General features: G+C 37.9%; 1 protein-coding gene across 1 annotated transcript; it reads right to left on the reverse strand.

Moving 5' to 3' along the window:
- Nucleotides 1–745: 745 nt before the first annotated feature.
- LOC139123349 (acid-sensing ion channel 2-like) lies at nt 746–15,914 on the reverse strand. Its single transcript, XM_070689500.1, has 14 exons — nt 15,911–15,914; nt 14,795–15,046; nt 13,823–14,125; nt 12,700–12,837; nt 12,113–12,404; nt 10,744–10,850; nt 10,360–10,523; nt 9,791–9,886; nt 8,755–8,860; nt 7,550–7,622; nt 5,091–5,148; nt 4,748–4,818; nt 3,553–3,628; nt 746–979 (listed from the first exon to the last, which is right to left on the reverse strand). The coding sequence occupies exons 1-14, from the start codon at nt 15,912–15,914 to the stop codon at nt 746–748; spliced, it is 1,974 nt and encodes a 657-aa protein (XP_070545601.1).
- Nucleotides 15,915–16,236: the final 322 nt, after the last annotated feature.

Genomic DNA, 16,236 nt, shown 5'->3' on the forward strand with positions numbered 1-16,236 from the left:
GGTCCTTGAAAGACTTTCCACATAGAATAAGGGTCATTGCATGGTAGAGAGACTTTAAGATGGGTATTGGCAGTCTCCATAGCGTTTTCCTTCTTCATTCACAAATTACTCTTTCTTGAAACTCCACAGAAATTAGTTTATATGTTATATATATATATATATATATATATATATATATATATATATATATATATATATATATATATATATAAAAGGCAAATTGTCAAACTGGTCTTGAACCTATACTGCAAGATATAAAATAAACTCCAATGCAGTAAACGTATAAAATACAAGAAATCAATGGAAAATACAGGACGGTGATGGGTTATTCATAACAATTTGTAAATTACAATCTGTTACACGATATTTTACGATATGTCTATTTTACGATCCACTGTCTTGCACGAAGCCAACTGTAAATATAGAAGCGTTGGCCAACGATCGACTTGGAACGGATCTCCGGAACCGAGTAATTACAGTTACATAATGCAGACTTACAGAAATAACTTGTGAACTAAGAACAGGTTCAGAAGACATAATTACGATTGGGTAACGGTTAGAACTTTGGGCACTGACCTATCACGACGGCGACACAGCGAAAACAACAATAATAGCATAGTTGAGAATAACACAGTGACGTCACAGACAAAACTTTTAGGGTCTCTCTCTCTCTCTCTCTCTCTCTCCTCTCTCTCTCTCTCTCTCTCTCTCTCTCCTGGCTAAAGGTAAAGTTTCAACTTCAGCCCTATGGGTGCCATGCTTGTTTAGCTGCCTCTGGGTGATCTGTAATCTTGTCATTTCTGTCTGAAATCTCCGTACCAGAAGAGGGAGATAATTTCGCTGTGCGTAGAGCCCCGCGTCGTCTGCCGACAAATTTGATTACGACGATGAGAAGTTCGATGAACTCTGCCACGGTGATGACGGACAAGCCAATGTAGAGTCCCAACGTACCACCAATATCACTCAAAAGATCTTCCCTCTAAATCAACAAAAAATCGAAGGCACAAAGTATGTAAACTTGTTTGTTGGGACAAACCAGAACAGAATGAAGTTCAAGTAATTGGCCTTTAACGAGTAGCATTCCTGTGGAAAGATCAGATAATGAACACATATTGCCTAGCCAGGAGGGCTATAGCACCCAATTGGTTACAAGAAAACAATACATTGAATTTCAAGGATGTAAAATCAGAGGGCGCTGAACATTGTCTTGTGAAGTCTCCATTATCATGTCTCTCTCCCTAATAGATATAGCGCTGTTCACGGTTACAGGTTTGTTACTAAATATAGCTGTACGCGCGCGACATCGGACACGCAGCTTGAAATGCGGACAAATTTTATCAACGTTGCATGCGTGGCTGTTTTTGCAGCTTGTACTCTGAGTCGTGAATATGTGTTTTAGTATTCACTGTTACACTAGCAGTCGCCCACTGAGATGTATTTTCGTCGTTCTTACATGCGTAATTTTCAAAAGCGTAATCTAAAAATGCGGACAAATATTTATTTTTGCATATTAATGAGAGAACAGTGACGTAAACTGTGAACGGGCCCTATTGGACAATAGCGCTCATTATAACACGCCACATGCTCATTCCCTGTCGCGATTCGCCAGAATACGTCACGTGACGAGATAATAGATACGTCCAGTCCCCACCGGATCGACAAAAGTGACGTCAGAGGGCATTTTTCGAAAAGCTATTCCCTAGGGAAATAGTTTTGACCAAATTTGGAAAAGTGCTTGGTCACGCGACCGTAGTGTCGTCTGCATCTTTGCAACAATGGCGGGTGACTAGAACGTGATGTGCGTGACGACACATTCTCTAAAACAGATTTTCCAACATTTCCCAACATTCCAACAGCGTAGGAACTTAAACAGCTCATCGACGGAAAAGATTAAAGTGCAACCAAGGATGTCGCTAGGTATGTTTAGAATATATTTTGAAAGAAAGTGGTACCACGCACAGGCGCACGACGTCTTTTGAAATCACTTGTCTGTAATTTTAATGTTGAAACATGCATTTTATTAAAATCTGTGCAAACGGAAATCGTGCAGGCAGCTATTGAGACATACAGTGAACAGTGCCCCGTGCACGGCTGTGGCCGCGCAGCTCTACTGTTAACGTTACTAACTTTATAGAAACGGCGAATTTTAAAATCACTTGTCTACAATTTTAATGTTGAAACATGCATTTTATTGATAACTGTACGAACGGAAATCGTGCAGGCAGCTTTTGTGACATACAGTGAGCAGAGCCCAAAACACGGCTGTGGCCGCTCGGCTGTCTTGTACACATTACTCTAAAGGTACGAAAGTATTTGGAAAATAATTTTTAAATTAGACAAAATTAACGGTTATTGGCCATCCTCGAGATTTAAACTTCAATTTAATCAAGGGAATACTTACACAAATCGATCGATCGGCTTCCTAACTTGTAAAATCAACATCGCCCTATCTACGGCTGATAATTAGCGCAATGTTTTTTTTACGGACAAGTCCCATGCCAGCGCCATTTCCAAAGTGTGCAGCTTGAAGTTGACGCATGCGCATACTTTCCTTTTAAACAGTACGTCATTGTTATTCGTACTGATGTGGGAGCCTTCAAAATGGCGGTGTCACGGGAGTTGTCCGGAGGTAAAATTTAGCGACTTACCAGCAATTACATGGCCCGGTGCAGTTTTGTGTTTCAAGAACCCAGTCGATCGATTTAGTACCACGCATGCGACAACACAGAGAAGTTTGAATCCCCAGGGTTGCCAACAACGTTTTATTTTACGGATTTTATTTAAATTATTTTCCCAATAGTTTCGTACCTTTAGAGTAATGTGTACAAGATAGCCGAGCGGCCACAGCCGTGTTCTGGGCGCTGCTCACAGTATGTCTCAAAAGCTGTCCGCATGATTTCTGTTTGCACAGTTAATAAAATGCAAGTTTCACCATTCAATTACAGACAAGTGATTTTAAAATTCGTCGTGCGCCTATGGGCATTACCACGTACAACTGAAACTGCTGTGGAAACATCGCCCAGTGAACTTGTCACAATGGATTGTTGCGGTGCAAAATATCAAAACACATTAGAAACTATATAACAATACAACATGGGCATGTGGTGTGTTATAAAACACCTATAGCCTGGTCTTTATTCGGGTTATAGCGCTCGTCTATTACCCCTCGTGGCCGTGTGTTACCCAGAAACACATCGCTATACCCTCGGCCTACGGCCTCGGGGAATAGCGATGTGTTTCTGGTAACGGCCTCGGGGAATAGCGATGTGTTTCTGGTAACACACGGCCCCTCGGGGTAACAGACGGGCGCTATAGCCCTCATGACCAGGCAATAGGTGTTTACTAGTCTAAGAGAACTTCTGAATAAAGAACACCTAAAGTACTTTCGTGATTTTAATCATATGCGAGATTTATTGGATCTTTGTCAACATAACATGGACAAAATCGTGTTCATTTTTGCCGGTGCATCAAAGCTTGCCAGGCCTGTTAAAGTGAAATAATACGATTAGGTTATATTTGAGAGATTTAAATATGGGACACTGTTCAACTTACCCCGTATGCTTCAACATCCACTGAACTCTGATAAGTGAGTTCTTCAAAATACACTTCAAGACGGGCAAGGTTTTTCCTATTTATGAGAAAGACAGAAAGAAGATAGAAAGGAATTATTTTCTGTGTGAGGAACCCATCAGCAGTCTTCTTCCACCCTGAAAAATCTGCTGCCAATCATCATGGTGAGCGAAGCGCCTCGCTTTAGAGATACTGTGACGAAACCGACGATTGGTCAGTTATGGCGTGATTGACATCCAATGAGCAATTAGAAAAAAAAATTTCTATGTCCATGTCAGAGTCACAGCCCTCAGATATCATACATGCGGTCAATAATGTGGTAAGTAGTCGACTGTGTTACTTACACGTAAAAACCCGAATAAGTGGATTTATAACACGCCACATGCTCATTCCGTTTCGCGATTCCCCAGAATACATCACGTGACGATAAAATAGATACGTCTAGTCCCCACCGGATCGACAAAAGTGACGTCAAAGGGTATTTTTTGAAAAGCTATCTCCCTAGGGAAATAGTTTCGACCAAATTTGGAAAAGTGTCCGGTCACGTGACCGTAGTGTCGTCTGCAGCTTTGCACAATGGCGGGTGACTAGAACGTGATGTGCGTCCGGGATAAGAGACAACACTCTCTCTAAAACAGATTTTCCAACATTTTCCAACATTCCAACAGAGTAGGAACTTGAACAGCTCATCGACGAAAAGATTAAAGTGCAACTAAGGATGTTGCTAGGTATGCTTAGAATATTTTTTTTAAAGTGGTACCACGTACAACTGAAACCGCTGTGGAAACATCGCCTAGTAAAATCAAAACACATTAAAAACTACATAATATAATACAAGATGAGCGTGTGGTGTGTTATAAAACACCTATAACATGGTCTTTATTCGGGCTATAACGCCCGTTTATTACCCCTCAGGCCTCGTGGTTGTGTGTTACCAGAAACACATCGCGATACCCCTCGGCCTACGGCCTCGGGGAAAAGCGATGTGTTTCTGGTAACGCACGGCCCCTCGGGGTAATAGATGGGCGCTATAGTCCTCATGACCAGGTAATAAGTGTTTACTAACAACAAATGACTGCTGGTTGGCTGGTTTTCATAAAGTGAAACGTGCAAAGATTATGAGACTATGGGCTCAGTCGTTCACCAGGCGATCAAAATAATTAAGATAGCTACTCACTTTACCGATCGTAAGTCGTTGACATTATTCGTTTTCGGGTTGATTACATGAATGGTCTTCAGTAGATGTTTCTGAAAAGATAAACCCCCGATCGGATTTTCATTGAACAACCCAATTACGTGACGTCTCCGAAGACAAATATCAACCAACACCTCCTGATGTGTTTTTCATTGTCCCGAGTTGCAGAAGAATTAGATGAAATCTTAGAACGATTCCCCTTTATGTTGAGAAAGAGGTATAGCTCTAGGGCTTTGCCCAAAAAATTAAGGTTGTACGGTTATGATACAGCCGATTGCCCGTATTACATGGAAAAAGCATAGCACACGGTGGTGTGAAGACTTACCAAATGAATGTCGGTCGGCCAAAGAGACTGCGACATGGTCTTTGTATACCATTTATCACTGGGAATAAATAAAGTAAATGTACAGTTTGATCAACAAACAACCAGGATTAAAATATAAGATAGCAAAACTTTTACTCCGCAAATGAACGTTCTCTTTAAAGGATGTAGAAGACATTTATTCAACATAAAAAGGTGCGCCTGTTTTCTGTATAGCGAGAGTTGCTGGTTTGGATTTAGTTGGCGTTGCACTGAAACGCACTTTTTTCAAAGCAATATGTCTATCAAAGATGACATGAAAACTACCTCATACGATATTTCAAAAAAGCAGAAAAACTAAAGTTTTGTGTTATAGCAATAGTTTACTCGAAGGATTAACGGGTACATGTTTTGGGTAGGAAACCTCAATTTTAGTATTAATGATGAAAATTATTAAGTCAAAGCTCGATACTACTTTGAGAAATTCAATAACTCATTTGAAAACAATATGATATGTAGAAAAAAAAACACAACATTATTTCGTTTTACCTATTCTCATTCTAATAAATGAGAAGACAACATCCTAAATGTAAATGTAAAACAGTTGAAGTGTTTCAGAATTTGGGACTGAATCCTAGCATAAAGTAGGGTTATGTAATTTGGAGGGCAAGGAATTGAGTCATTCAATCATGTTGGATCGCTCCTTTGGCAAAAGCAAACGCTTGAAGTCGACTTCTTTTCACTCATCCACATGGTCACAGTCCTGAAGTGACCCTCTTTAACCCTTTGACTGCTGTAATTTCAAAAAAAAAACTTTAATGCCATATTTTACCAATTTTTGGGAACTTTTCTGTTTTTTTCATAATTTTGGACCAAATCGATATCAATTTCATCGGCTGTAGTTTTTTTACCCAAATTTGGCAAAATCAGAAACAAATTTACTGTATTATATTTAATAAAAGGTGACAAAAATAGACTGTGGCGCCTCAAAGGGTTAAAATAACCTATTCAATATACGTAAAGATGGGTTTTACGTGTTCACCTGCCATTTTTACAGGATGTCTCTAGAGAAATTCCAACAGAGCGTATCATTTCACTTCTCAGCATTTTCCTATGTATTTTCTTTATATGAATAACCCTTCCCAATTGACTAAATATTGTAATTTATCATTACTGTAACGTCCTTTTAGAACTCTTTCAATTGCTTACCAGGAGATACCTGTTCTGCGATTATGTATGGACCCGTCCCATTTATGAGTGATTTTTCTATCTACTCCAGGCTTACAGGAGGACTTGAAAATATTAACTTCATCACCTCTATATCTTAAAACTTTGGTTTTTTTATGGTCTGACCGTATCTGTCTTTCGTATCTTTTTGGTAATGAGTAATATTCTCGCTCTCCAAGTTGTCAGCCATCTCGTGTTTTCCACCAGTTATTTAGAAGGAGTACAAATATTTCGAATTTGCCCCTAAACTAGGTGGAATCTTCCTATTCGTGAGTATTCCGTACATTCTTCGCGTTACTTATCAAATGGATTTCTCGGGGACTTGTATTAAGAGCTTAGTCTTAGACTACTAATTTGACATCCTTACCCAATTCATTCCAATTCATTTTAACCTTAAGAGCCTGTTCTAAATGGTTACATTAGATGGATGTCCCTCGCATTAAGTCTCCTTGACAACCCATCTGCATTCATGTACTTCTTCCCAGGTCAATCAAAATACCATAATATATATATATATATATATATATATATATATATATATATATATATATATATATGTGTGTGTGTGTGTGTGTGTGTGTGTGTGTGTGTGTGTATATATATATATATATATATATATATATATATAATATTTGCTGAAGTGCAAGGTTACACATCAGAGATGCCCAGCTGAGGATTATCTGTGTTTGTCTCTTTTCAAAAGGATTGTATATAGATTGATTTGGAAACCCTTCAAATCAATGATGAACTAAATAATAATTACTGATTCGTTAAGAGTAATTAAAATACTCTCTTATTGGCAAATACATTACGTATATTCCCTCATTGGGCATCAAACATATGAATTTAAATAATCTGCATCTATTACACAATTATTGAATTAAGTAAAAACGAATCAATCGCCCTAGCGTTATGACATTTGTTATAATCTCATGGTTCACACCCAGGAATGAAGTGTTTATGACGTAAAAGTCCCCTATCTCATAAACAATGTCCATGGTAACAACGTGTTATGACACAGGTTTTCATAAATGACAAACATAAATACCAGAACAATGGTTTTACTGTGTGATTTGAAGTGTTCATAGCAATGTTCCCATCAAGGGCCAACACCGTATACAAAAGCAAACATTTATGCTTGTTTAATTTCTCAGAGTTCATTTTATTTACCGACCTTTACGCAAAATTAGGAATAACAAAACAATATTCAAGGTAAAGGAGATTTTAGTCTGTAATAGTTATCATGATTCACTTACTTGCATGACGGCAAACAGTTACATCCAAGTCGTGAAGTTTGTTCCAAATATCTTATGAACTGTCTGCACGTGTCTTCAAATAAAGATTAGAAAACTTTGGTTAAAAGACAGTAGTCTACGTTTTAAAATTTTCAGTTACCTGGAAATCATCGGTTAAACGTTCCTTTTTCGGGGCAAAGTTACTAACTTAAAATTGTTTGTCTTGACCTTTCGACATGCATTACAGATGACAGAAGCCACGGATATTATTTTAGACTTCACATGCCTCCGGTTGACGATTTAATATATATGGAACGTTGCTTTGAACTTGAAGATTAGACAGCTATAATCAAATGAAGCAGATCTCAAATAACAAAATGTAATATAACGACTTTGACTTCCTACGAAGAAAGCTCCGCAGAGCACTGGGTAACCGAGACTAGCAAGAAATGAGATATCGACACTTCTTTTTCCAGATCCGTTTCAGTACGAAGCGGCGGAAACTGGCGTATCATTTGCAAGTACTAGTGCCAGTCTGGGAACAAGCGTCGATCAACATTTTGATCCTCGAGCAAAATGTGACCTGTGACATCAAAGCATAACCTTACTACCTCCTGGAAGCGCTGAAATGGTCATAAGATCTGTTATAAACGATTAGTTATCTTGCAACTTTGATCGTGTGATGGCGTGGCCATACTCAGCCGCAGTGGCGTTTACATGAATTTTACATTATTATTATTATTTATTATTAAAAATTGTTTAAAATGCACTACACGTACGTCTCAGTGCATTGTACATAGCTGGATAAAATAATTTAAAAGTACAACCACACAAGAAATTAAAACAGAAAATTACACATAAAACTGAGTACAAAGATGGGTTTCAAATTGCGCTTAAAACTATCTACACTTCTGGCAGTCTTAATTTCAAATGGCAAATCATTCCATAGTAAGGGTCCACATACTGAAAACGCTCTCTCTCCATGTGTCTTGTTAAAATTGCCAAGGGGCTGGTTAAACATAATTTGTCACGTGATCGCAGGTCTCTAGCTGGTACATATAAATCTAATAAATCTCTCAGATAAATAGTGCATTTCCATGGATAATTTTGAATGAACATCAGTTAATCTCAATATCTTTTCAAACCAAGCTTGTGAATATATAATATATACCCCACTATGTAACAATTTGAATTTCTCCTCCACATCATAAAATTTATTTCCATACCTTGGGTTTTGTTCATAATGTGACACCTTGGTTCAACAGTGTGGTAGGTATCGATGCAGCCACAATGCTCAAGCATCTCTCTTTGTACGCATGTGTAGTGGCACGCCTGGTCGGGAAAGAAAATGTCGTTTATTTGGCGTAAAGACATGTTTCAGACAAAATAAATGTTCGTAATGAAACGGTATTTTTGGCTTTAGTCTATTTTCAAGACTGTAGGTGGCACTGGCTGGCAGCAGGCCGGGCTACTGGTTGTGAGGTGAGGTGGTGTATTGTACATGAGTCTGTTTTGGGGTTGAAAGGGAACTGGGAACGGAACATGGTGTAGCATACGACATGATAATAAACGAATAAAGTGATCGAATGTGCATGTCACAGTGATAAAGAATGATACATGTGTGGGAAGACACATCAAACAACGATCTGAACGATTTCGTGCATTTCCATGTAAATCTGTATAAACTTCAATAAGTCACGATGTAACCATCAGAACGCTTTGAATTTCGAGAATGCCTTTAAATTTGGTATGATGCAAAGGAACAGATCGTTTTGCAAATCCATCTTCCATTCGACACTTGAAGAGTGTAGTTCTTACAGTTTTCATTAATGAATGACGGAAAGTACTCGATGATATCTCGCTAAATTCAATAAAATCAGGACTTATTGAAATGACCAATGGCGTGTAGAATCATTTTCGATTTCCCCCGTGAGATCGCTCTTCATGGGACTGGTAGCTTCTGTTATCTTTTTTGTTGTTACACACTGGTCTCTTTCGCTATACTTGAACTTGTTGATCTTTGAGTAGTGTGAATTGACGGTTACTTTGACATCAGTGATCTCAATATATGCAACAATTATTTTGCCTAAACTGTTTAAAGACCACAGTATACAAATTTAAATCAATAAATAATTCAGGTTATGTACATCCTTACAACTTTCAGCATGATTTGGATGATGGAATAGAAACCGTGTTCAGTGAAGAAACGTGGCAACGTTAGCAACTGCCTCTTTAAAGTGAACAGCGCACCCTTACACTTACCAAGGCTGAATACTGGTAATGGTTTCCGAATATGGAGTCATTGGAGTCGTCCAGTGTGCAGTTACCAAAAGGATCTGGTTTCTTGGAAACACGAATCTGGACATTGTGATAAAAAAGTTTTAAATTGCGGTTGAATGTTAAATTTTCTCATTTGCATAAAACACGGAAATGGTTGATGTAGATGTTGAAATAATTGTAAAGTGGACAAAGTAGAAAATTTGGTTGATTTGCATGTGTGATTTAACTAATTCACCCAAGTGTTCGTACTTAATACACCTGCTACAGTTACCATGGAAAGAGAAAATCTAAGCTATTGTAGATTTTAAGCGAGTGGCCGCTTTTTAAAAACAGCGCCCTCACACGGACATTTTGAATACCAAGGAACGCCCCTTTGACCATATATGGGCATATTTAGATTACAGGTGACTATATTCTTTAACCCTTTCAGGCCTGACTTTCTGGTGACTTACCAGAGCTACCCCTATATATAGGGGTTTAGGCCTGAAAGGGTTAATATTTTGGGAGACGTTCGCGTGACATGAACTGTTCGTATTGAAATGAAGACTTACCTCTCTCAAACCGATCGAAGTCACTGTGCCGGGCTGAACCGTGATACCGGCATCTAGTGGAAAGGCGACGTATTCACTCGGCTCTATGGCAACGCGCACGCCGGCGTCGTGTCCATAGATACCGATATACTCGTCCTGTTCCAGATATAAGGTAAGCTTCAAACCTGTAACGAAACAGGAGTTGACATACGCCATCGACGGTTGTTTCGCGCATACTCACAAATTTTCAAATTTTAGTCTAACTTGATGATGCATTAGCGTCATTAGAAAGTTTCAAAGTGATTTAATCCCCTGTTAATATTTACTTATTTATTTCTCAGTAAACAAATATGCACTCAAAATATGTACTCGAACAAAATGTAAGAATTTACCGTGTTCACATACCGAAGGTAGCGCCCTGTTTCGTGGCCATTTTAACAGTCTCATTCCCTCGTCCATGGTTGAATTTGAAACAATTTCCATATTTCTCGTCCTGGAATGTGTAGAAATCACTATAGCAAAAGAATGAAAAGCAGACAGAATCAGTGGCAAAACCTCGAGAACCGATTAGAGGAAACGCATGACTTGTCATAACGCAAAATTAGAAAAATTGAACACTGAGATAAGCCGGTATATTGAGAGATATTAAATTTGAAAAAAATTGCATGCGCCAGAAGATTATACAAAATTCTTTTCAAAGGTTTCAAGTGCCTTTTATGTATCTCGTTCGTCACATGTCTCCACTAGCGAAGCAGAAATAGTTAGAGTTCAATGTCTAACATTAACACTGCTCAAAAAATAAACTTCATATCCAATAAAATTATCCTCACAACCGAAGAGGAGGATAGGTCGATTTTTTGCCTGATAAGACATATTAGCTATTCCCTGCACTGCGAGGTCACGTGTTTGTCACATGTCGGTGTGTGTTATTAGTTTTGCAATCAAATTACAAGTAAAATGGCGAGGACACGACAGACAGAGCTCAATTTTGCAATACGACCAGGTCAGTGTAATCAGTATAGCAAACCGCTATGTTCTCCTGACAATAAGTGTGTGGTTTGGCTAATGATTATGATTATAAGTCCCATACAGCAGAGAGAAAAGAGACATTCCTTTTTTAATATAAATATAGGGACTCAGACGTGAATTTAAAATGCAAGTTGATACCTGCAAATTACATTAACCGATTCAATTATTCCGTGACAAATTCCACTTAAATCTTGAAGTCTTTGTTTTGGTTTGATTGTTAGCTTTAAGTCACACAACATGTTTATCGAGACCTTTTGTTTGATGCATGTCGCTTCTGTCAATATTAACATTCCTATTAAATGTGATTAGCTGTATAATCGAAGTTGCATATTGCTTCCGTGGTGTCAGTTAGTTGATGTTGCCGTCTGGCTTTAAGAATTTGATGTTGAGGGCGCTCTAGCGCATGCGTAGTACAAGAAGAAAAAGGAAGAGGAGATTTGAGAAACTTCAGGAGATTTTGCCTGAGTCGAGAGTCTTGCGATAGAAGTAGCACAAAGAGGTGTATATATTTTGTGAACACTATAGAGAGTCGTTTGATGTCGTTCAGGGGTTTTATTGTTCTGTTTTGCTACGATGTTACGTGTTTCTTATGGTGCGTGTTATTGGTGTGTATGCATTTGTATACACAATCCGCACAAGCATTCAAGAGACAACATACAGTGAAATAAAGACTCAAGTCTTGTGGCAATCAAGGTGCCATTTATTGTGGATGCTACTACAGTTGCGATATTCTGTTACACGGTACCTGTTTTGCACGCAGTCTTCTTCATTATAAGTACATTGAAGCACAAAGTCTTCCCTCTGGTGTCCATAGCGACGAAGTTCGTCACGGCTCAGTTTGAGGACGCTCTGCAAATCACTGTAGTCTGGAGTAGAGCTGAATGTTTTGAATCCATACCAATCGGGAGGAACTTCAGCTTTTACACTGGCAAAACCATTGTCATGGTAATAGTCCGAAAGGAAATCCGCCATTAGAGTAGCTTTATCTGGATGATCATGCCAGTCAACACCGGGAATATCATCCATGTCAGGAATAGCTTTAAAATGAGAAGATGGAAAGTTTCATGTCGATACAAGAGAATGGGAATTGCAATTATTCTGGGCGAAAAGCGGAAAGTATTTCTAGGAAACGAAAACGTAAGAGGGCGCTATGTCGAACCACTGGAAACAATGAAACTTGGAGAGTATTGGTTTACTAACCAACCATTAACCCGCAAAGGAGGTTTTTACAACACTTACTGAACTTTTGGCAAATCAGTGTTGGATTTTACGAAATGGAAAAATGCTTATTTCTGCTATTGTGTGAGATCTATTAAGTTTTGATTTCTTTACCACGATGATTTCCATAGCAATTGTCTTCGTCACTTTCATCTGCACAATTGATGATGGTATCACAGAATGAATACTGATGGATGCATTCGCCGGAGCCGCATTGTCGATAGTCGCTTGGACAGCCATTACTGGAGGCCACTGGAAGAAATGAAAAACGTCGACTATGATGATTCTGCTCTCACATAGGTAATATTCCTCAGGTACTGTCCTACTTTTACTCATTGTCACCATTACTATGCTGAGTGAATTAAATTGACCTCAAATTTACATATGACGCGGTAATCTTATTGTTTTAACTGGAGCAACTACTGCTGAAAGCAATTACTTGCATGATAACTAAATACACGGATGGTGCAATAGAGGTCAAAATGGTCTCCATATTTCTTTGTGCGCGATAGCAACGGACAAAGTCTGGACTTGTATATATATATATATATATATATATATATATATATATATATATATATATATATATATATATATATATATATATATATATATATATATATATATAAACATATCATCAGTGATTCTTGCTTGAGATCGAAAATTGATATTGATTTGATGTCATTTTTACTGAGCTATAATATTTTTGAAGGCTGAAGTTGTGAACGTAAAACCTCATTCTGTTCGAAACAAATCTAAATAGAGGCACCCCGACATGTAACCTTTAAATGTGTCAGAACTTCATTATAAAACTTCCAAATCATAGATGTCAGTGCCTTGTAGCCTTATATAACACGTTTCTATAGTATGTTCATGGAATACTATACAACGTGATAAAAATCATGCCACTCGCGACGCATGTGCAGGGTGTGAACAATCTGCCTTGTGGCTGTATATCTTTTTGTTCGACAGGCAATTACAAATCAAACTAAATTGTATTAAATTTTCGATGGCTTAATTTCGTTTTCTGCTTCTCGATTTGATACACTTCATAAATTGGACTCGGATCTATTGCTTTTATGGTGGGACGCAAGAAAAAAGGATCAAATTAATTGGGGGGGCAAAGGTGTCTTCGATAATACAGTATTTTGCATAAATTTGAACACTAGGCTGTGCTAACGTTAGAGTACAAGCACCGCAGTAATGCTCAAACTCGAATTTCCCTTTTCATACCTACCGACAATATCCCTTCTCAGATAATAGTATATTTCTTCGTCGTCATCTTGCGAGACTTGCAGTTTCTCACTGAGTACAACGTGACTGACCTTACTGAGAACACAAAGCCTCTTCGTGGTGTGGTATTCAAACGACAGGCAAAGCAAATCTTTTTCTTGTAAGCAAAGCACAGCGCACTCTTCTACTGTGGTTCTGTAGTGCGTCTTATCGTTGTAACCAGGCAACAGTTTCCCCTTGAATGCATCATATGCGAACATTATGTTCGTTATCGCAGGAACCACTCTCTTTCTACCTTGTGTTAAATCTGAACAAGAATAAGCAATATTCCGAGACGTTTACGTCAATTTCTCTGAATGATAGCGCCCGTAGCCTCGCCACTAAATTCTTCAGAAGAACTGCTCAATTTTTTTACACTACCCTTTGTTACTTGCTGCTTAATTTTCAGAAACACAAAGATTAGAGCAGACAACAATAGTAACTGGTGATTACACTTTCATAATATTTTTTCAAGGAAACATATCCATTTACCCCTTCTTCTTCATCTTCTCCCTAAAATACATTGCAATACAAGCTGTCACGACTGTAAACCTCAAACAAACGCTTTGTGTTCACTACGCAATGCTTATTTCGACAAATTAATTCTAGTTTGGACATAAATGAAGTTGTCAACAATAGCTTCGGATATTACACAACATTAAGCTGTGTTTACAAGTTAAAAATTTGGTATTCTGACGTGATTTTTTGAATAGGAAGGTAAACTGTTTATTGAAATACGCAACACGTTACACCTAATCGAGATATAAGTGTGTTTTTGAGTAAATAATAGGGATCTTGTAGCCACAATGGCTTTTTTCTGGAAACAAAGCGATGTATCATTCTGTTTCTTCATATAAATTAGCGCACACGCATTGGATAACTCTACAAAATCACAAGGAATACCGTATCATGGAAACAGACCGGAATTAGAAAATACCTTTCAGCTCGTAGTGGATGTAGCTGATATCTTTTTCAGGTGTGTCTGCGATGACTGACAGGAAAGGTTTGTCGTACAAGTAGCACTTTGCCAGGGATGGCTTGTAGTCGAATGACTGACATTTGTAGGTGATTTCATCCAGACATTTTGCCGCACATCCATGAGCTGTCACATTGGTCAGTAAGGCTACATGATCACTGGGTATGCGGTAATCGGGAAATTTCCAAAAATCTAACAACAGCCTTTCCTCATCTTTTCAAAGAGATACAATAATGAATGAATGAATGAATGAATGAAGAATGAATGAGTATGTATGTATGTATGTATGTATGTATGTATGTGTATGTATGTATGTATGTATGTATGTATGTATGTATGTATGTATGTATGTATGTATGTATGTATGTATGTATGTATGTATGTATGTATGTATGTATGTATGTATGTATGTATGTATGTATGTATGTATGTAATATTATGTATGAATGTATGTATGTATGTATGTATGTATGTATGTATGTATGTATGTATGTATGTTGTATGTATGTATGTATGTATGTAATACATGTACATATATGTAGGTAGGTAGGTAGGTAGGTAGGTAAGTGACTGAGTGTGATTGAGTGAGTGAGTAAGCAAACGAGCACGTAATCCATTAATAAATAATAAATAAATAAATAAATAAATTTATTGCAGAGTATATCATTCAATTTTGTATCGCCTAGTAATGTTTTGTGACATTTGAAGAGTAGTAAAAACTGAATATTTTACTTTTGATCTTCTTCCTGGCTTTAAGTAAAATATAATGTTTTTAGTGTGTTTGATAGGTAGGAAAGTTTCGTTTGGAATGTTTCCTCTAAAGTTGGCTAATACAATTAACACTCAAGTTACTGCTCATATGCTGGACGTAACTCATGCCAAAATGTTTCATAAATTCATTTGATGACTGAAAGTTTCAACTAAAAAATTGCAAATCTAAATTTACGCAACGATTGAAGTATTGTTGACCTCTAGTTTTATTTTCAATCTTTTTGATTTCATCGGATTTTATCTCAGCGAAGGTCGACAACAACAAAAATGCTAGCAAATCATAACAAGCGAAAATCTAATCGATACCCATTGTAAATCAAAGTTTTCTGACTCACCCTCAAATATGCGATCGTAATGGTCCACGGGGTGCCACTAACTGTACTTGGTTTGGAGACACTTTCGTTCGCGTCACTGTGGTAACAGATGCCATCCTCATTGGAGAAGTCAAACGACAAACAGGTAAACTTCCTACTGTTTAGACAACTGCTTGCACATTCCTCCACTGTTACATTTCCAGTCATTGAGTCGAATCCGCGTTGGGTCTGATTTGTTGTTCGAGAGAATTCACGCATTGGCATATCTGTGAACAGACGATACGAAATAAATTATTTTTATTATCTTCTGATTTGCGG

This window comes from Ptychodera flava, chromosome 22, assembly GCF_041260155.1.
Source record: "Ptychodera flava strain L36383 chromosome 22, AS_Pfla_20210202, whole genome shotgun sequence".
Lineage (NCBI taxonomy): Eukaryota > Metazoa > Hemichordata > Enteropneusta > Ptychoderidae > Ptychodera > Ptychodera flava.

Coding starts and splice junctions, on each gene's coding strand:
- LOC139123349 (XM_070689500.1), bottom strand. Junction 10,524..10,743: donor GAAACAGGGCGCTACCTTCG/GTATGTGAACAC, acceptor GTTTCGTTACAG/GTTTGAAGCTTACCTTATAT. Junction 980..3,552: donor TGGATGTTGAAGCATACGGG/GTAAGTTGAACA, acceptor TTGTTGATTTAG/AGGGAAGATCTTTTGAGTGA.